Raw genomic sequence first — 23,375 nt, 5'->3', positions numbered from 1 at the left:
GTCTAAGTTAACCCGAAAATAAACTTTTTCATTTAAAAAATTAATTGATACAATTAAATTTGTATCTAATCTAGAAACCTTAAGTCAATGATTTTTTAATTAAAAAATTAATTGGTACAATTAACATTTTAAGCAAATTCGGAAGACTAAGTCAGTTAAAATATTTTTTTAAATGTGTAATTAAAAATTTATTTCAGTTAAGAAAATTATTGATAAAAAAGAAAATCAATATAAAAAAAGTAAAATAATACAGAAAATTAAATTAAAAAGTTCACACCCACGGGATTTGAAACGTGGCTGTTGACTTTTTCACTTCCATGGAAGTTCTTTTGTAAATGTTTTGCAAATTACTAGAATTTTCAATTTTTATTGAGTTTAAATGGAAAAAATATATTTCTACAAAAATATAAGCCGAAAATAACAAAATAAAAATGTTGTACAATATGAAAAAATCTTTTGAAAAATATTTGATAAAAACAATTTGCCGCTGGTGAGATTTGAGCCTGTGTTCCTTTTTTCATTCATACTAGTAGTTAGAATGTTATGCCTTGGTGTCATATTACGATCATAAAGGGTGATACGGTAAAAATTTGGTCAATATAAACTTGACGTATTTCTTTCAATTTTGCATTTAAAAAACCTGAACACCCCTCATTTTTAAGGTGTGTGTGTGTAGAATGTTGCTCCTATTTTGATTTTGGAATTCACTCTTCAGTTGTCAAAATGCCGTGAAGCAAGAAGAGTAGCGTATCAAAATTTTGCTCGCGCATCGCGAAAATCCGAGCTACTCGCACGCAAAGCTGGTAAAATCGCTAAAAGTTGCCAAATCAACCGTTACAAATGTAATTAAAGTGTTTGGGGAACGTTTGTCGACAACTAGGAAGTCTGGATCGAGGGGAAATCGAAAACCGGAAGCCGCTGAGACGACAAAGAGAGTTGCCGGTAGTTTCAAGCGAAACCCTAACCTCTCTCTCCGAGATGCCGCAAATAAGCTGGGTGTATAGTCTACAACCGTGCATCGAGCCAAAAAACGAGCCGGACTATCGACTTAAAACAAGGTAGTGACTCCAAATCGCGATGATAAACAAAATACGACGGCCAAAGCGCGATCCCGGAGGCTGTACACGACGATGCTGACGAAGTTTGACTGCGTGGTAATGGACGACGAAACCTACGTCAAAGCCGACTACAAACAGCTTCCGGGGCAGGAGTTTTTTACGGCAAAAGGAAAGGGAAAGATAGCAGATATTTTCAAGCACATAAAACTGTGAAAGTTCGCAAAGAAATATCTGGTTTGGCAAACCATCTGTACCTGTGGCTTGAAAAGCAGCATTTTCATAGCTTCCGGGACTGTCAACCAAGAAATTTACGTGAAAGAGTGTTTGAATAAACGTCTGCTGCCTTTCCTGAAGAAACACGATTGTTCCGTACTGTTTTGGCCGGATTTGGCATCTTGCCATTACGGTAAAAAGGCCATGGAGTGGTACGCCGCCAACAACGTGCAGGTGGTTCCCAAGGACAAGAACCCTCCCAACACGCCAGAGCTCCGCCCAATTGAGAAATACTGGACTGTTGTCAAGCGGAACCTAAAGAAGACCAAAAAAACTGCTAAGGACGAGCAGCAGTTCAAGGCAAACTGGCTTTCTGCGGCGAAGAAGGTGGACAAGGTGGCTGTACAAAATCTGATGGCAGGTGTCAAGCGTGAGGCCCGGCAATTCGGATTTGGAAAAGCGAAAGCCTAACTGAATATTTTTCCCGAATTTTATACTAATTGAACTTGAAAAAGAAATTTAATTTGATTTTTTAAATAAACGATTTCACCGATTTACACGCGTTTTCCCTTGACCAAATTTTGACCGTATCACCCTTTATCACAAACATTTGAATTGACGTTTCGACTCAAGTTCAATAGCGTTTGTGTCTGAGTTTGCAAAGGCGTGCTGTTATGGTGCCAACAAACTCAGGGCGGAGCGAAAAATTTCTTCAAATTGTAGAACTTAGATAATTAGAATATTAAAGTGTAATAAAAATATTGTTCAAAATAAAAAATTGGTGAAAAACTATTTGTTTTAGTTTTTTTTCAAATTTCTTCATTGGCATGAACTTCCAAGCAAAACTTCTAAAGCAGTGCAAAGGATCCGAAAACGAAGTACTTCCGTCCTATGACAAGCCCATGTAAAATTTTTTGGAAATGATCCAAGTTTGCACTACTTCCGGATCACAAGTTGGGTACAAACAAAAAATTTTTATTCTGATTCAATCACGAAATTAATTGATCCTCTTAATTTTTTAATTGAAATGTCTTCAATCACAAAAATGATAATATCAATCACAGTTTTAATTGGGTATAAAAATACTTGATTAAAAAATTTATTGATTTCATTAGCAAATTTAAATTAATTTTTTAATTGATCCAATTAAAAATTTAATTGAAATTGACTGCAAAAATAAATTTTAATTAATTTTGTTACTATTTTCAACTACTTAACTGACTTGATGTTGTTTGTAGGTTAAAAAATGTATTGTTTGAAATAAATTTTTAATTAAAAATTAAGAAAATATCAATTTTTTAGCTGACTTATACACCCGAGTTTTATTAAGAAGATAATTGTATCAATTAATTTCAATCAATTTAATTAGATAGACCTTGATATTATTATATGATCAGATCTACCAATTTATACCCGCGTAGTTTATATCATATGGTTTACAGCGAACGTTGAGCATTTTAACGTTACATAAACTGAAATTGATTTAACTCAAAGAAAAAACTGTCTCTAAAAAATAAGTACAGTAATACCTCGATTTATGTCGTGAATGGTTTCGGAATTTAACGACGTTAATCGAAACGACGTAAACCGAATTAAAAATTGATCATACTTACCCTAAGTCCGCTGTGTCCGAGAAACAAAACAATAATGCATTCATGATTGAAAAGCTACACACATAGAAATAAATCGAATGCTAAACGTGTACAGAGTTAAAAACTGGGATTCCCCTGCTTTTACTTACAAATTGTAAACAATTGAAGTTGAAATTGAATTGAAAAAAATCGACGACGTAAATCGAAGTTGGATGGAAAAAAAAATTGACGACGTAAATCGAAACCGAGGCGACGTAAATCGAGGGATTGCTGTGCCCTTGTCAAATTAGGGGATCTAATCAGATATGATTAGATCTCAAAATTGGCCTTTTTAGATATAAGCACATATAAACAGATATGATGAGATATAATTATAATTCTATATATGACCAGATATATTAACAGATCCAACTATGTATAGGGATGCATATAATTACATGTAAGACATTAGGTCTAGACCAATATTAAGATCTGATCACATCTACTTCCATAGTAATTACATATGATTAGATAATAGCATTTTTTCGGATCTACTCATCTAATCGTATCGGATAAGCAGATCTCTTTATTTTTACTCGGGTACTAAAAGGTAAACTGTAGTTGTGGAATATATCTTTTATTTTGCCCATTAAAACATATAGAAATTTATAAAAAATCTATTATCTTTTGATATTTTTAGAGTTGAATAAAAATCCCGTGGAAGGATTTTCAGCTGGATTGATAGATGAGAATGACATATTTAGATGGGAAGTACTCATTATTGGACCTCCAGATACACTGTAGTAAGTAATATTATAAGTAATAAATAAAATCCTAATATCAACAAATTATACACTAATAATATTAATAATAGTTTCGATCATATCAGTTGATATATGTAACTTTGTCTGATTAGACTTGCTTGTTTTAGATTACATTACATTGCAGGAGAGCAGTTCATCACTGTGGTGGTGAAATAGTAGGCTGCCAATTTACCTAACCTAACATACGCAGGATTTTATTTCGAGGGCCCAACCAAAAAAAAAAAAACAAAATTAGTAAAATTTAAAAAGTAGAATCATCGTTGAAAAAACTGAAGCCACTATTGGACAAAATGTAGGTCTATTTCAGCAAAAAAAGAAGATGGAACTTAATACAAATAAGTTCCCGTCCGTGTAAAAATTGGTGGCTCTAATCTGATATGATTAGATCTTAAAATTGTCCCCTTTAGATATAAGTAGAATTGTCCCCTTTAGATATAATTATACACCCTCACAAAAAATCGCTTCTGTAACATATACTCCCAAACATATTTTGCTTCAAGCATATACATTTTTGGGTATTGCCCAAACATTTATATGTTTGATCTCTACCAATATATAATATGTTTGAAAGCATATTGGTCTAAACAATATATGTTTGGGTAGTCTAAGTTCCAAACATTTTGTATTTTTGCATCCAAATTCAATAATGTTGTCTTCCAAAAAACAATATGTTATTATGTGACCATATAATATGTTTGGAAGCATTTTGCACCCAAAAATATTATATGCTTAAAAAAATTCTCCCAAACAATATTGTGCTCAAAATTGTATTTATTTATTTATATATTTACAATCATAATGAATTATGAAAATAAACAGGTAATATAGGTGCTAACAACATAGGTTTTCGACCTGAATGCTCAAAATTTTGTTTCTGCCCAATTGTATATTCCCCGACATCTTTCTCACTTCCACGAGATTTTTTAGTTCTTAGCACCTTTTTCTGTAATACAAACATTGCAGAAGAAATTATTCAATTTTATGATTTTTTTTATTTTAATTTTACCTTTTGCCGGACGGGGATTCGAACAGCGGACCACACAGTTTGTAAGGATCAAAGAAGTAGCTGTTCAATTGCCCAAGGAAAAATAGAATGTTAATTTTGTAATAACAAGCAACAACCACCAACTTAATTCAATATCGCTCCCTGTTAAATAGCGTTCCAAGCTACTAAACACATATATGTTTATAGGCTATTTCTAAATTAATATATGTTTGCATCCAATCATATTATATTTACAAACATTTTATGTCCCAAACATAATATGTTCTAACATATTAACATATATGTCCCAAACATGTTATGGTAGTTTATGAACATTATATGCTTGCACTCAAAAATATTGTGTTTAAAAATTTGTGTTCCAAACATATAATGTTTATAGCCAAACATATGAAAATCAGTCTTTTTCAACCGTGTATACACATGTGGACAGAAAAATAGGAGTAAGTATTTTCTTTTTAAATGAGGCTATGGTTTTTATATTTTTTTATTGAGTATTTCGGATTAATTTTTTATTGTTGGTTTGTTCTTCAATCATATTTGTTGTTTTGATTTCAGCTTAAAACCATTGTGTTGACTAAACTGCAAGAGTAGCTTACCCAACAGAGGAAAAATATATTAGTCAAATTTATTTGGGCAAAGCCCTATAGACTGCAAGATGGTTGGATGGAGTGCCGTTTCGGAATTACAACATTCCTCATCAGCATCCTCTACACCCTCAAAAAAATTGCTTCTATAATATATGTTCCAAAACTATTTTGGAGGAAGTACATATATTATTGGATATTGCCGAAACATTATTATGTTTATTTTATGTGAACATATATGTTTGGAAGCATTTTGAGCCCAAAAATATTATATGCTTGGAAGAATTTTCTCGCCAAGAAGATTGTGCTGATTCCCTCACATAATTTGCACTTCCACGAAATTGTTTAGTTCAAATAATGTTGAAGAAATTATTCAATTTTATAACTTTTTTAAATTTTACTTTTCGCCTGGACGGAGAATCGAACCGGGAACCATGCAATTTGTAAGCCAACACACTACCAGTGGGCTACGTAGCTGTTATAGTCACCAATAGACACTTATCGTTATAAGTTACATTTATATAGCATAGATTGCAGCGCCCACGAGCCGATGCAAACAAAACATTCAACAGAAACATATATTTGTTGGCCACGTGGAGCAGTAGTTAGCATGTCCGCCTTGCATGCAAAGGATCCTAGGTTGTTCAATTTATTTTTGTATTTATATTTATATATTATTAAATTAAATTTTTACAATGAAACTTCGAAATGTGTGTTATTAAAGATTTGCAGTCAGAACAGAACAGTGCTTGATATAAACGAAATGGACTGAGACTGAGCAAAAATAACAATTATGTAACGAAAAAATAGGCTTGGTATAAAAGTTTGAAATTTTCGAAGAAATTCAAAAACTCTACCAAAAGAAGAGAGTGAAGTCGAGTATGAACATACATAATTTTACCATATACACATAAATTTATTAAAGTGTCAACTATTTTTTACTAGCATTTCACACCATTTTAAATGCATTTAAATTTTCTCGTATTTTGAAATTCAAATAAATATGAATAGTTATTAACGAATAATTTTGTACTTAATTTAATTTGTTACACCCAGAAAAGGAATATGATCACCTCAAACATGTTTTAAGAGCAAAATGTTATTTTTGGATGGTGACCATGTAACATGGTTTTCGCAACCATGTTATTTTCTCGGAAATCATGTATCTGATTTCGGCAAGAAAATAACATTTTAGTGACGAACATGTTACATGGTCACCATGTTTGAGGTGATCATATTCCTTCTCTGCGTGTACCTTTAGGGCCGGAATTAAGTTGGCACTAACGCTCTAAAATGACAATTTTTTCAAAAAGCAAATAAACTTTTTCAATTATTGCTTTCAATTATTGCTTTGGAGTTTTTCCGCTAAAATGAAAAATAATTTTAGCGGCAAAACGCGAACTTAATGCCCGCTATTATTTTTGAAAGTGTTTGTCAACTCATCTTGGACTACTTATTAATAAAGAGGAACAAAACGTATTTTTTTATTTTTTATATATTTTCCACTGTTTTTTTTTTTTAATTTCCTTTCTTGCTAAATATTTTTACTTACTCGTCGTACGCTCCGATTTCTTTTGACGAACCAACAAAAAAATGTGCCCATAATGCCAAAATGATAAACAAAACACATGTCCACAAATACTTAAATTGCTGCTCTCAAAGCAAAAACACATGCTTTTTTTAATATCTATTCTCCTGGTTCCGAATGTCTACTCTCTTTACTTCGAATACGCAATTTAATGTTCAAATTAAATAATATTTAGACTTAAGCATATCCAATTTTTGGGGAAGCCTTATTAACATGCCAAGCGCATAGCCAAAACAAATGAACACGTAAAACAGTTTTCCGAAACAACATACAAGCAGTTTCAAAAAATTGCTCTCTTTTGATTCTCTCGCTGTGTTATGTTGATATTTTTCGTCAACCCTCCCGGATTCTTTCTCTATACTCTCTCTGTCTCTCCCTGAATAAAATATCACAACATATATATGTTTACTCGAAATTTGTAAATTTATATATGTTTACATTCATACATATTTTTTTAGAATTACAATACAATTATTGCAGCAATGTATTTCACGTCTACCGCTTGATCTAGTTTAACATGTTCAAGTTAATTGAGTTTACTGAAAATGCGCTAGTAAAAAAGCTCTATATTTGTAGGCTATTTTTAAATATGTAACCAGATTCCTCCAATCTTCTTCATTTTTTTCCATTCAAAATGTTCAAAAATTCTTCATAGTTCAATGTTGACTTTCCGAAGGCTGCTCTTCTAAATTCATTTTCTTCTCTTCTTCTTTTCTTATCTTGGATATTTCACAATTTACATTCTCTCTCCGATTCATTGGCTGTGAAGCTGTTACAATTTAAATGTAGCATTCCATTCTTGCTTTAAAAATCCAGGTAATTTCCTCCGGTGTATAATTTTCATTCAAATATAACTGTGCTCTTGATGGATTCAAAAATTTGTAATCTCTTGTACGACTTTCTGATTTACATTTTATTCTGTTATGTTTCAGAGCAAGCTTTAATGAACACAAGAGCTCTTTTGAACAAATATTCCACGACTCCATGGTATTTAGTGCTTCTTTCACCCAAAATACATTTTTACGTATCAGTAGAGTAGTTAGCTGCTTAGGGAGTCTATCGCGGTGATACTGGAACATAGCTCTACAAATATACTTAAGGTGTAATCCTAACGAGTATATTTGACTGTCTTCTACATCCGTTTCCAGCAATAGAATATATGTTGGAGTAAAGCTCGGAAGTCGCAATAACTTCTTTATGAAATATATTTGCAATGAATTCACATCACGGAAATGTGTATAGCCCCAGACTTGAGCCGCAAATGTTTGCACTGTCCTACAAACAGTGAGGAATAATTTCCATTTGGCATTCATATTTATATCATTGCGGCCGAGAAAACTCTCCCAGATTGAATTGATTGCATTTTTTGCCATATTGTTACGATTTTGGATATGTTTTCCAAATTTCAAGGTTGGTGTAAGTATAACTCCCAGGTATTTAAACTCGTTTGTTATTCTTACTTTACTTCCATTAAATGTCCATGTTTCATTTGTGCTCAATCTTCCTCCATTTCGAAAAACCATTATTTCAGATTTTTCCAGATTTACATCCAGATTCCACATTTTACAATAATCTTCGAGTTTGTGTATCATATTCTGCATCTTTTTTATATCATCAGTTAGTATAACTATATCATCGGCATATAATAACAACCGAATGTTTAGACCGTCTATATTTATCCGTCTTCTAGATGTTCATGTAAATCATTTACATAGAGGGCAAATAGTATGGGTGACAATAAGCACCCCTGCTTTACTCCCCTAGTTGTTGCGAAGTATTCAGACATCCCTTGCTCCGTCCAAACTGCTGAAACAGTGTTTTCGTATATCTTTTTTATTAACCGTACCATTTTAGTTGATAGTCCCATTTGGTGTAACTTGTAAATTAAGGCTTGTCGTGATATATTATCCAAGGCTGCTTTAAAATCGATGAAAAATGCATACACTTTCTTTTTTTCAGCTAATTTCAAGCTTACTATGGCTGCCAGGTTATAAATGTTATCAATGGTAGAACAATACCTCCGAAATCCTGCTTGATATTCCGTTAGTATATTGTAATGTTCTACCCAGTTATAAAGTCGATTGTTCAAAATGCCCATAAATATTTTGCCTGCACAATTCATGAATGATATGCCTCTATAGTGTGATGGGTCGTCTAAATCGCCTTTTTTATGAATTGGATAGATGATCGTCCTTTTGAATGTATCATAAATAGCGCAATTATTGTATATTTCATTATAACTTCTTAAAAGTTGGAGGTGGAATTGCTCGGTTGCGTTTATGAAAAATGCATATGGTATTCCGTCTTCACCCGGAGCCTTGTTTAATTTGACCCTCTGAAGCATTTGTTTTAGTTGTCTTAAAGTTATAGGCTCATCGAGAATTGGATCTTGGTATAAAATTGGAGCGTAGTATATCGTGGTCGTAATTTGTGGTGGATTTAAGAGTCGCTCGTAGAATTCTTTGAATGTGAAGGGTGTAATGTTCGGGCCGATTTTGCTTTGATGGTTTCGCATTTCTCTGGCCATCATCCACCATTCTTTAGCGTTTTTTATGCCATTCAATTTTGTTGCGATATTCGTATAATAATTAGTTTTGCTACTGTTGCAAATATAAATATTTTGTTTTCCAAAGAGTTCGATTTCCCATATTTTGCCAAAAGCTGAAAACTCTGTAGTCGTGCTTCATTACATGCTGCGTTATACCATCTATTTTTTGGTTGAAATGATTGGCTTCTGTTGGATGACTTAGGCCAAGATTTCACTATCATTCTGCAAATTGTTTTTCCTCGATGTTAAATTGTGACCATATAAAGAATCATTGAGATTTCTCTGGTACCTATTTTTTCTTCATTCTTCCACATTAACTTTGGGAGTAATTCCATCCTTTTTCCAATGTCTAATGACGTGTGACAGTTAATTTTTAAAACGATTGGGAAGTGGCCTGACCAGCTTGCATCTCCGACCGTAAACTCTCTGACAATTCCTAGCAAATCCTGAGACATGGAGCATCGTTGCAAATTTTCAAAAATGTTTTACCCTTATTATTAACTGTCTTATCTTTTGATTTTCTAACATCAAATCCAGCAACAAAAGTTTCCTTATAAATTTCAACTATATTCTGTTTCAATCTTCCAATGCGAACGTTTAAGTCTCCTATGATTATTCCATTTCTAATATCTTGATCTGTAAATATTTTTTTAGTTTATTGAAGTATGTTGGCCAAGAATCCGGTGGCAAGTATGTCGGTATTAATGTGAAACAATATGTTTTGCTATTTATATTTACAATTTGACCCTCACATCCTTCCTTCACTTCATATGAAGTACCAATATCTTCTAATTTCTTGCTGATTCCATATACTTTTTGATTTGATTTTTGATTTATTGATTGATTTCATAAAGCTAGTACAACAAGATCTTAAATCTTATAAATGAAAGTACCAGCTTATCATATTACAAATGTTATATGTAAGAAACAAAATAAAAAGTTATAAATTATATTTTGAACGTATTAACATAATATAATAAATAAAAACATATTAACATAATATAATAAAAAGAAGTGAAAAGTGTGTAAAAAGTATGTAAAAATAAAATTTTGTAATTAAAAACAATATATATTATTTTCTTTAAGTAAATGTTTTAAATATTTCTTTTTTAAACAAATTAGCATTGCTTATAGTTTGTAGACGTGATGGTAAGGAGTTCCAAAGACGAAAACTAAATATAAAGAATTGTCTCTCTGATATCAATGACTTGATTCGTGGGTGTATTACTTTTAGTCCTCTGTTTGATCGGGCAAAACGAATACAGTTGTAAAGGTGCTGAGGTTCTTTAGTGTAAATTATTTTATGTAGTTGTGTCAGGCATTTCACTTTTAATAGGTTCTCGAACGTAACATTAAATAGTTTAAAAGCAAACTCAGATATTCGGTCTCGGCGGCCTTTGTTGAAAACATATCGTGCAATGTTGTTGATGCTACTTTCAATTTAAGGGAATCTGAGTAGTCGCAGCTCGCAAATAATTCACAACCATACAATAGACTTGGTATTAAGTACGATTTAGCTAATAGAATGCGTATGGATATTGGTGTATTTGTCCGAACAGCCCATAAATTACGCAGCATTCCTTGAAGCTTACCAACGGCACATGTTATATGATCTGTCCACGATAGTTTCGAGTTAAATAGAATACCGAGATTCCTATGGGCCTCAACATATTCGATTGCAGTTTTGTCAATGTATAGTCTGTTACGGATCACACTGTTTTCAATACTTTTATTTCTGGATATGACAAGATATTTTGTTTTTGACGAATTTAGTTGTAATCCATTATGATGGGCCCAATTTTGAATTCTATTCAAATCGGCATTTATATTTTGGACACATGTATCGATATCTGACACCCTCATACTGGAGTATACCTGTACATCGTCTGCATACATGTGTATGTTACAAGTAAGTGGGACATCAGCCAAATCATTAATGTACATGCTGAAAAGGGTTGGGCCAAGGATGGATCCTTGAGGAACACCTCTTGATATGTCCTTAGGATTCGAACTCATATTGTTTATAACAACGATTTGTGAACGGGATCTTAGATACGAGGAGATGAAATTACAGGCAGTTCTGGAAAAGTAGAAAAAATGGTGAAGTTTAGATAGCAATATGTTGTGATTTACCGTATCAAATGCCTTGCTGTGGTCAAGAAGCACTAAATACGTTATCATGTTATCATCGAGCCGTTCCCGTATGTTTTCAACAACTTCAGTAAGAGCTGTGATGCAATTTCTTCTCTTCCTAATTCCTCCATTAGCTCTCCCAAAAACGACAATTCCGTGTTGCTGGTATAAAGATTAGATGAAATCCGCTTAAAAACGCCCTTGCTCTTTCTGTTTTCTGATCTTCTAGATGAGTTTCCAATAAAATGAAAATATCGAAAAAGGAAGGATACAGGTATATATTTTGTAAACCATTTACATTATAACATAGTATTGAAATCATAGTCTCATTTATCGTGTTGGCATCTGCTCCGGATTTTTGGCCTTTCCTAGTTTTTTGAATTCGGGTAGGTTTTTAGATTTTCAAAATTTATATTAATATTCCGAGCTGCATCCCCATATAGTTTAACCAATTCATTCATTCCGTCTCTACCACCGCAAACAAGAACGTTTCCATTACCCCACTTAAACCAGCTTTCTTTCATTATCATTTTATCCTCACGGATTTTAATTTTATGCTCTTTGCTAAAGCTTAATATTTCTTTTTTTTAGTTTCAAAAAGGCTTTTTTATATTCCTGTTGTTTTGGAATCATATCACGCTCAATGGAGATGTACCTGCCAGTTTTGAAGTGTTTGAAAACTTCTTCTATACCATCTTGATTTTCGAGTTCCACTATTACTGCCATTTTTCCGTTGCGTTCAAAAAATTTTTGATTGTTTTTATGGACACCAAGTTTTTCCACAAATAATTTTTTAGCTTCTTCCTTGGGTTTATTTGTCGGGGATAAACCTTTAATAAACAGTTTGTTTCACTTTACATGGTTTTGTAGCCATTCGATATATCTTTTTCATTGTCTCATTCTCATTCCGTACTTTACTCAGTTCTTCCAATTTTTTGATACCATTTTGGTAGTACTCCTTCGGGTTGTCTCAAAATAGGCCTCAGTTTCGGCGATCACCTCTTCATTGCAGCCAAATTTTTTCCCTGCGAGCATCCTTTTGAGGTCTGAGAACAAGAAAAAGTCGCTGGGTGCCAGATCTGGAGAATACGGTGGGTGGGGAAGCAATTCGAAGCCCAATTCATGATTTTTGCCATCGTTCTCAATGACTTGTGGCACGGTGCGTTGTCTTGGTGGAACAACATTTTTTCTTCTTCATATGGGGCCGTTTTGCCGCGATTTCGACCTTTAAACGCTCCAAGAACGCCGTATAATAGTCACTGTTGATGGTTTTTCCCTTCTCAAGATAATCGATAAAAATTATTCCATGCGCATCCCAAAAAACAGAGGTCATTACTTTGCCAGCGGACTTTTGAGCCTTTCCACGCTTCGGAGACGGTTCACCGGTCGCTGTTCGCTCAGCCGACTGTCGATTGGACTCAGGAGTGTAGTGATGGAGCCATGTTTCATCCATTGTCACATATCGACGGAAAAACTCGGGTGTATTACGAGTTAACAGTTGCAAAACCGCACAGAATCATCAACACGTTGTTGTTTTTGGTCAAATGTGAGCTCGCGCGGCACCCATTTTGCACAGAGCTTCCGCATATCCAAATATTTATGGATGCTATGACCAACACGTTCCTTTGATATCATTAAGGCCTCTGCTATCTCGATCAACTTCATTTTACGGTCATTCAAAATCATTTTGTTAATTTTTTGATGTTTTCATCGGAAACCACCTCTTTCGGCCGTCCACTGCGTTCACCGTCCTCCGTGCTCATTTCACCACGCTTGAATTTTGCATACCAATCAATTATTGTTGATTTCCCTGGGGCAGAGTCCGGAAACTCAGGCCACAAAATTTCTACACATTTCCGTTTTGGTGTTTGATTCGATAGTGACATCGCTCCTTAAGGTTTCAGTTAAAATAAGAACCATGGCTGAATAAGGAGGTTGAATCACGATAACAAAAACAACAAATTTCAATATGTTGTTTACAATTTTAAGAAGTCAAAATCAGCTGATAAAAGTGGCAATTATTTATTCTTTCAATTGTCCTGAGAAAATAATTAAAATCCAGAGAAAAATAAAGGTTAAAATTTAATTGCGTCACCTATGAGTGATTGTGAAGTGGATAATTCATCCGAGGAACGCCGATATGAGACAAATAAGACTATAATACCCACCAAAGTTAAGAATGGAAGTCAGTCAAATGGATCTTCGCCATCTATTAACAAAAACAGTTTATGATGCAGTTTAAAAACTGATGTACGTGGTATTTTGGGTCTGGAATATGTTATCAAGATACTCAAGTCATCTTTGAACAATTCTCCAGCTATGAATGCGCGAGTTTGTTTGAGATGCATTTGCATGCAGTGTCATTTGGAGAGCTGCAATCACCATAAACATATGATTTTGACATCTTAAAATTTTGTCGAAATAAAAAAATTGTAACTATATGGGTCCATGATTTAACCTTCTTGTTCAGCCATGATAAGAACCTTTAACGGCTATTCTAATATGGCAACACCATACTTTGACAATTACACACAAAAAAAAATTTTTTTGATTTCAATCACGAAAATCACGGATTCAATCATTTTTTTAATTGAAAGGTCTTCAATCACGAAAATGATAGTATCAATCACCCATTTTGATAGAAAACCAACACGATTTTCAGTTAAAAACTTTTGTCACGGAATCAATTAATTGTGTGATTGAATCAATTAAAAACGTGATTGATTTTTAACATAAAACTCAATTGAATCAATTAAAATTTTAATTAATTTCGCGACAAAAATCAATCAACTATTTGATTCATTCAATTAAATAATTAATTGAAATTGGCTATAAATTTCAATCAAAAAATTTATATATTGCGACCCCAAAATCGTATTTAGTTTTATTTGAAATAAAAGGAAATATGTGTTTCTTATAAAACATATTTATTTTATTTTTATTTTATTTGCAAAATATTTTATAAATAAATTTACAAAATATAGTTTAAAGGTGCCTAATAACTAGATCATATGCACCTGTCGGTGTTTAAGCATATACTGTTTGTTACAAAAGAAAACTAAACTATTCAGTTGTCGTAAATAAGAAGAAAGAAAAAAGAATAGGTAATAACACATATTTAATATTTTATTATTTTTTGAATTATGCAATAGACAAATAAATTTGGTTCTTGTCATTTGTGTTCTGTTCTAACATAACTTACACATACAATTACTATCAATAACAACTATAGGGTGAATAAATAAACTATATAAATCATTATCTTCCTTATAATAATAACCATGTCAGCATGTTCCTTATAATATGTAGATGCGCCTAGATTTCCAATAAATCAGCAGCCTGTAAGCTAAATTAGTTTTTCTGAAAGTAAACAGAATAATTCGAATTTAATTTTGTTCAATTAAAACTTGATTTTGTTAAACATTACCTGCATAGAATATCAAATTCAATTCTTAGTTCCAGATTGCAGGTTTATAATCTTCTTTTGCAGTTGTAGTCTTTTAGCATAAAAAGGTGTATTAAGGAGCTCGGTAATTTCATTTTAGTAACAATTCCTTTCCAAAAGTTCCACACATTGAAATCGTCTATTAAAATTTGAACCAATCAAAGACAAAAATAATGGCAAAGCAATGTATTTGGTATTATATTGATGATACTTTGCAAATTCTGGAAATAAAAAAAATATAAATGGAAAATACATATTTTTATTATTTTCGGATATTTTTCATATTTTAAAATCCAAAAGAAAGAACTTTTTTACCATTACATAATTCATCTCATTAGTTTATATATCAGATATACTGCTCTCTACTTGGGTTCAAACTGGAAAAGGCAGGTAAAACAAAAATGCAATTTAATGCCAACGCTACTTCGCAACTTCAAGGTGAATCTTCCAACAAACTCATACCGGTTTTAAGAAAACTATGAGTGTACCCACTTTTTGATTGCAAACATATTCTTATATATTTGATAAAAGGATGGAGTTGATGGGATTAATTGGTAACTTTCACGAAATAAAATTGGTCACTAAAAGAAATGAATAAAAAATATATTATTTTAGTCCGTTTAATGTAAACAGGATTCAATGTAAAACGGTATTCACATTTCACAATTTCTTACCTTTAATAAACGTAGATTGTTTTCCATTTTTACAATGCCACAAAACACAAACACAGGTAATTTCAAATGCGTTCTCTCATATATTTTTTTCCAACCTTTACCACGTGGCCATTTGTTGTTGCACAGTTTATTTATTTCAACCCTTTGCTATGATTTGTTGTTGCGTTCAAAATATTTATGCACACATTTTGAATGCAGCTGACAGAATTTCGCCAATCATGTTTTTCAATTTACGCGAAAAACAAAAACCCAACCGTTCGTTACGAGTTACTTCCACAGACTGATCTCTCCATCATACATTGTTGAATAAATACCCATTCTCTTGTTCTCTTTTCGCTCTTTCCATTGCTCAAAATTATTCAATTTCAATCACAAAGGTGATTAGATCAATCACATGTGTAATTGGAAACGGAAAAATTTTGAAAATTATTTCCGAATTGATGAACAAATTGATTGAATCAATTAATATTTTAATTGGAAAAGTAACAAATATCAATCAGTTTTTTAATTGGTTTTTATTCGGATTTGATTAAATAATTAATTGAATCAATTAACATATTAATTGAATCCGTTTCCAAATTAAATTAAGTGTTTAATTGAAAAAATTTTGGTGATAATTTTTTGTGTGTATCGATAACTTTCGTTAGGCTTATCGAATATGTTACATCGCAATGTTCGTTGGACAAGGCCAGCTGATATAGCTATTTTGTTTTCATATGAGTTTGTTTATATCAAATCTGCAAATTTGTTTCTTAAATTAAGATAAATAAAAAACAAATATCCTCTCACCGGTTACGCTATATCCGAGCGATTTCACAACAGCTAACCAATGAATCAAGAAATCATCACTTCCACGTACTATATGCAACTCCGCCGTTTTCTTGGGAAATTAACCACGGCGATCTGGAGCCTTACAAAACACGTCCAACTCAATCAATCACGTAGAAACAGTCTCTACATCTACATATTATTTTTATGAAACATTCTTGTCCTAAACATAATATATTCACATATTAACATATGTGTCCCAAACATTTAATGATAGTTTAGGAACATTACATGTTTGCACTTAAATATATTGTATTTAAAAATTGTTCTCGAAACACATTTTGTTTATATCGGAACATATGAAAAACATATTTTTCTAACAGTGTACTTGCAGGAAAATTGTCAACCAATTATCAGAATAAATTAGGGTAATTCACTAAACCCAATGTAAATTACACTCGAACCTCCCGATAAAAGGTTTTCGATAGTCGTCTTTGCTAAATAAATTTTTGTACAAATTAGAAGTGTGCACGTGACATAAAATTGTCGTGGCTCATGTGAGTCATGCTGATGGCAACTACACTCACGAAAATAATAAACTATTGTTATAGTTGTAGTAATATGACCATAATCATTTATGCCTGCACGACATCTACCAGATAGTATAATGCACTAGATTATTAGCCAAGACAATGAGCATAAGCCTAAAAGTACGTGTGCCATATCACCTGTACAATAACGCCCGATAGAATGTTCTAGATAGCCAAGACAATGAACATTAGCCGATAAATATGTGCGTACCAGATAGTAGTAGATTAATCTAGAAGGTTGTAGGCCAATTAGCGAGAACATTCGAAATCGTCATATCTCGGTATATAAACCCCTAGCGGAGAGAGCTGTCAAGTCAGTCGTAAGCTAAAGTTTATACAGTACACATCGTAGAGCAAATAAGTGAAACCAATCAGTTAAACAAATAAATTGTAGATTGTCGTTATTGGAAAAAGAACTGTGTTTTAATTATCGGATAATTAAATACGCCTCAATATAAAAACGTAACAATATTTACATACGTGTCTCAAACATTTAGTGTTAGTTTAGGAACATTACATGTTTGCACTTAAATATATTGTGTTTAAAAATTGTGCCCGAAACACATTTTGTTTATATCGGAACATATGAAAAACATATTTTTCTAATAGTGTAGGACCGGCACAGGACTAGTGTGTATTGGGCAGTCCTAGTTCTGGAAAAAGTGTATGGAAGGGACCGGTCACTTTAATATGTGTGTGTCATTGACGTGGTAAATGTACACTTTAGGACACGTCATGGACTCATCCAAAGCACACGTCCTGTGACAACTTGGTAAGATTACCCCATAGACAGAACATCGTGAACTAGTCTGAGACAAACTCTCCACCATAATTCTATTTCAGAAAATGTGTAGTCCAATAAGATTTTAATATCAAGAGAGTATAGAAATCAATAAATTATATAAAAAAATTTTAAACTTGCAACAAACTGGAGCAAAATCTTTGACATAAGTGTATTGTGGCTGGATATTATTTTACTTTGAGAAGCAAGAAATAGATTTACCAAAATAAATAAAAAATTATAATTATGAACGAACCCAATAAACACAAACGTTTGAAAAATGCTAAATTTCAACAATTTTTCAAACATTTTTTCAAAGGATTAGTGTGATATACAATTTGAGAAATTGTTGAGAAAATCGCGTTCTCAACAAAAAACAGACATTACCCTCAACAGTAAATTACAACACATAAACAATAATGTCTCAAATTTTATCCTCAAATTGAAATGCATCGCTACTCAATAATTTCTCAAACAATTTTTGATACGAGTCAAATTAAAAATTAACATCGTTGCAAATACTTTTCAACCAAAATTTGTATGAATGATATCCCCACTTCAAATTGAAAGTCAAAGCCAAAATTCTATGAATTTTGTATAATTTATTAATTTTCGTCAAAATAAAATATATAATAATACACTACACTACATAATAAACTACAATACCAATTGAAAAATAATAATCTTATTTAACATATCAACAAATAAGAAGAAAACAACAAACAACAAAACATTAAATATCTTAAACATTATTTGTAAACACTTTTGCATTGATAATTCGATTTCCTTCCTGTTGGTGTCATAAAACAGCATTACAATTTGAAATTAGAACGTGTTGGACCGCGTGTTAGAATAGATTCCTAGCAGAAGGAATTCACAAAATATCCATTTTAAACTGATAATAGGATGTAAATTAAACTGACGATGTGATGCACATTTTCATCCAGAAGTTGTTGATTTTAACAATTGGTTGTTTTTAACAATTTTAATTGGTTCCACTTTGAAAGGTTTCTGGAAACTTTTTCTTGTCGATAAGCCACTCATTTTTCATTGGTCAGCTTCTTAATGTTTGCAAGAATGTAGCATCCAAAGATTTTAGTTTTCTGCAAAAAGATTTAAATTTAGTGACTTCTCTAAAATGTTGATTTAATTTTTCATATTGACTTACCAATTATTATAAACTATTTGAAGCAGTCACAGCCAATTGTCCAACATTTTTTCATCGGTCAGCTTTTTAATGTTTTCAAGAACGTAGAATCCATAATTTTAGTTTTCTGCAAAGAGATATACATTTAGTGACTTCCTTAATGTTTTTTTTTTTATTTTCACTTGCCTATTATTATAAACTATTTGGAGTAAATTCAGTTATTTGTCTAAAATTTTCCATTTTTTTTATTTCTTCCAATTGACCACGAACTTCGTTGCACAAATAAGTATTGAAAACCACATGGTTTTTTCGTTGCAGTTTTAGCGTAGTGTTTTGTCAAAGTTTTCTCATATTATCTTCAGCACCTTTTCAAAGATTTCATCAACATTTTGGCAAATTGGAAGTAATTTGCAACCAATTTGAAGATATATTGAAGATGAGCTGTTTTTAAACTTGCAACAAACTGGAGCAAAATCTTTGACATAAGTGTATTGTGGCTGGATATTATTTTACTTTGAGAAGCAAGAAATAGATTTACCAAAATAAATAAAAAATTATAATTATGAACGAACCCAATAAACACAAACGTTTGAAAAATGCTAAATTTCAACAATTTTTCAAACATTTTTTCAAAGGATTAGTGTGATATACAATTTGAGAAATTGTTGAGAAAATCGCGTTCTCAACAAAAAACAGACATTACCCTCAACAGTAAATTACAACACATAAACAATAATGTCTCAAATTTTATCCTCAAATTGAAATGCATCGCTACTCAATAATTTCTCAAACAATTTTTGATACGAGTCAAATTAAAAATTAACATCGTTGCAAATACTTTTCAACCAAAATTTGTATGAATGATATCCCCACTTCAAATTGAAAGTCAAAGCCAAAATTCTATGAATTTTGTATAATTTATTAATTTTCGTCAAAATAAAATATATAATAATACACTACACTACATAATAAACTACAATACCAATTGAAAAATAATAATCTTATTTAACATATCAACAAATAAGAAGAAAACAACAAACAACAAAACATTAAATATCTTAAACATTATTTGTAAACACTTTTGCATTGATAATTCGATTTCCTTCCTGTTGGTGTCATAAAACAGCATTACAATTTGAAATTAGAACGTGTTGGACCGCGTGTTAGAATAGATTCCTAGCAGAAGGAATTCACAAAATATCCATTTTAAACTGATAATAGGATGTAAATTAAACTGACGATGTGATGCACATTTTCATCCAGAAGTTGTTGATTTTAACAATTGGTTGTTTTTAACAATTTTAATTGGTTCCACTTTGAAAGGTTTCTGGAAACTTTTTCTTGTCGATAAGCCACTCATTTTTCATTGGTCAGCTTCTTAATGTTTGCAAGAATGTAGCATCCAAAGATTTTAGTTTTCTGCAAAAAGATTTAAATTTAGTGACTTCTCTAAAATGTTGATTTAATTTTTCATATTGACTTACCAATTATTATAAACTATTTGAAGCAGTCACAGCCAATTGTCCAACATTTTTTCATCGGTCAGCTTTTTAATGTTTTCAAGAACGTAGAATCCATAATTTTAGTTTTCTGCAAAGAGATATACATTTAGTGACTTCCTTAATGTTTTTTTTTTTATTTTCACTTGCCTATTATTATAAACTATTTGGAGTAAATTCAGTTATTTGTCTAAAATTTTCCATTTTTTTTATTTCTTCCAATTGACCACGAACTTCGTTGCACAAATAAGTATTGAAAACCACATGGTTTTTTCGTTGCAGTTTTAGCGTAGTGTTTTGTCAAAGTTTTCTCATATTATCTTCAGCACCTTTTCAAAGATTTCATCAACATTTTGGCAAATTGGAAGTAATTTGCAACCAATTTGAAGATATATTGAAGATGAGCTGTTTCAAGTCAAGTTGAATTTATGTTGAAAATTATATTTACCCTCAAACTGAAAAGTTGTTGCATTTGAAAAACGCTCATCCTGTGTTTATTGGGAAGTCTTACTATTTTTTTACACATACGTTTGATTTAAATACATGAAAAAATTTAGATGCACCAAAAATGTAAAATATACAAAAGCACACTACCGAAGTGGATATTACCCTTTTATACTACGAAACTTTGAACATATACAGTTACATACACATTTCACAGTAAATTTTGAAGTTGTATTCATTTATTTAATTAAATTTCCACATTTGTAATTTGCAGCGAAGGCGGCTTTTTTAAAGCACACTTATATTTCCCCAAAGAGTATCCATTGCGTCCACCTCGCATGAAATTTGTCACGGAGATATGGCATCCAAACATTGAAAAAAATGGAGATGTTTGCATTTCTATTTTACACGAGCCTGGAGACGACAAATGGGGTTATGAGAAGGCTTCTGAACGCTGGTTACCAGTACATACTGTTGAGACAATATTGATATCTGTGATATCGATGCTTGCTGATCCAAACGACGAGTCTCCAGCTAACGTGGACGCTGCCAAGGAATGGAGAGAATCGTATCCCGAATTCAAAAGGAAAGTAGCGCGATGTGTAAGGAAGAGTCAGGAAGAATGCTCGTAGAATTCGCTTGTATTTGTATATTTATAATTACAATTTGATACCAATCTGAATGAAAAAAACATGAATCTAATTTTCTCCTTAATAACGTATTACTTTTGCATCTCGAGTTAAATAGCTCTTAATTCTGTATTTATTGCATTAAATTATAAAGAGTTTTAATTTTTTAAAATTGTAAAAACTTCATTGCAAATTTAGAAAAATGTTCAATAACATCAATTCCAATAAATCCTTATTAAAATCTTCGGAATTTCTTTAATCTTCATCACTTTGTGTTAATGGGAATCCAATAGGTATACAAAAATCAGGTGAAAGCTTACATCTCAATATGCTAAAGGATTACAAAACCACCAACCATAACTTTTTAATAGCTATTCTAACTAAACTCTACAAACAACCACGAGTATTAGTGTTGTTAAAAATTAAATGTTATATTTTTTATACTTTATTTTATCTACGTTATATGGACTGCGCTGTGAAAAGCTTACGAAAACGCACTAACTCATGTAATGAATACCCCTATTTTGTAACCTATTGTTGAACACATGGTTCAACTTGTTTGCAACGAATACCTTTAATAATTCTATATCATATAGTCACTTATCATTTTGAATTTTTACGATACATTTTTGAATTCGCCATATATTCATGCCTGTTCTGAATATCACCGCACTGTAACATACACCACACTGCACACTTTCTTCACACCTCACAAAAAGTTAATTTTTCTGACTCACACGGCTACAAAGCATAGCTTTCGTAGCGTACAGACGTGTTTTTGTTTGCTCCGATAAAAAACCTTTTTCTTTAGACTTAAATACCGCCAGATTGCACATAAATCGCTTTTTCGGAACAGCTGTAAGTGTAACAATGTCATCCAGTTGTTACCATAGTGAAAAACAAATATCAAATTATAAAATAAAAGCTTGAAACGCAAAACATAAACAATAATCAAAGCATTCGAAACAACACGAAAAGAATATTACAACAACAAAAAAGAAACAGCCTAAATATTAACATCAATATTACCCTCTGCTTTTTCTAACAACAACAATGGCAGATACCAGCCTCAACTGCACACAAGCTATTAACATTGCCAATGAGAATGATGATATGTTACTTATGGCGACTAAACTAGTGAGAGATCTTCAGCACAATGCCCTTCTTATCAGCAGAAGCAGCAGCACTCCTCTCCGCAGCGTGAGCGAGTCCCATCAGCGCACAGTGGTCGATCCCTTTGGCCAAAAATAAAAAATCCAAGTTAGAAATTTGTCAAATAGTGTGGCACCACTGTTTCTTATGCAAACAAGGTTTTACAACGTGTATTTTTTTGTTTTATTCCATCTGTACTCTTTAAGAACGGCTTCAAAAGAGAGAGCAAGTAAGCAGTTGGTTTTTGAAGTGTGAAAAAGTATAACATTAAGTGCACTTTTAAATAAATAAAACAAAAGAAAAAATAATTATATCGAAATAAATCGAAATGAATATTGAACTAAATGGTATTACCTATATTTTAAAATAAAAAAAAATATATATAAAAATTGTTTTAAATTTATTATAAAATCGATTTTTCTCAGTCTCATTGTTTCGTGTTCGTTCGTTCGTTCTTATATGTAAATTTTATGTAGAGTTTTAGTTGTGTTCCCCCTGAAGTCTCCAATGGGATTTTTTGTGATTTATTAGTTAATATTTCAAGATTTCAAATTGATAAAAATCAGCTGCTTTCTTTTGCCCCCCTTTGTGCTATCTCCCTAATACCGAAGTGGTCTTGTTTCTTTATATCCAAATATGAATTTTTGTGTGGTGTTTGTTACCACTAGTTTACACTGAAAATGTACATTTAATGACATTTCGACATTTCTTATGTATTTTT

At 32.0% G+C, this 23,375-nt stretch overlaps 1 protein-coding gene and 1 long non-coding RNA gene across 2 annotated transcripts in view; one reads left to right on the top strand and one right to left on the bottom strand.

Moving 5' to 3' along the window:
• Ube2g1 (ubiquitin-conjugating enzyme E2G 1) overlaps window positions 1-21,752 on the top strand; it is a 43,491-nt gene extending 21,739 nt beyond the window's left edge. The window contains exons 2-3 of the mRNA XM_075291096.1: window positions 3,543-3,645; window positions 21,148-21,752. Of these exons, the coding sequence (XP_075147211.1) occupies window positions 3,543-3,645; window positions 21,148-21,505 (461 nt within the window). The 3' untranslated portion in view covers window positions 21,506-21,752. The remainder of the gene's footprint in view (window positions 1-3,542; window positions 3,646-21,147) is intronic.
• Window positions 14,627-15,905, bottom strand: LOC142221380 (uncharacterized). Its single transcript, XR_012718016.1, has 4 exons — window positions 15,645-15,905; window positions 15,286-15,551; window positions 14,953-15,191; window positions 14,627-14,885 (listed from the first exon to the last, which is right to left on the bottom strand). It is a non-coding gene; the product is annotated as an uncharacterized LOC142221380 (long non-coding RNA).
• Window positions 21,753-23,375: the final 1,623 nt, after the last annotated feature.

Source organism: Haematobia irritans, chromosome 1, assembly GCF_050003625.1.
Source record: "Haematobia irritans isolate KBUSLIRL chromosome 1, ASM5000362v1, whole genome shotgun sequence".
Lineage (NCBI taxonomy): Eukaryota > Metazoa > Arthropoda > Insecta > Diptera > Muscidae > Haematobia > Haematobia irritans.
Note: the sequence above shows the minus strand (reverse complement) of the source record. Positions and strands in the feature narration are given on the sequence as shown.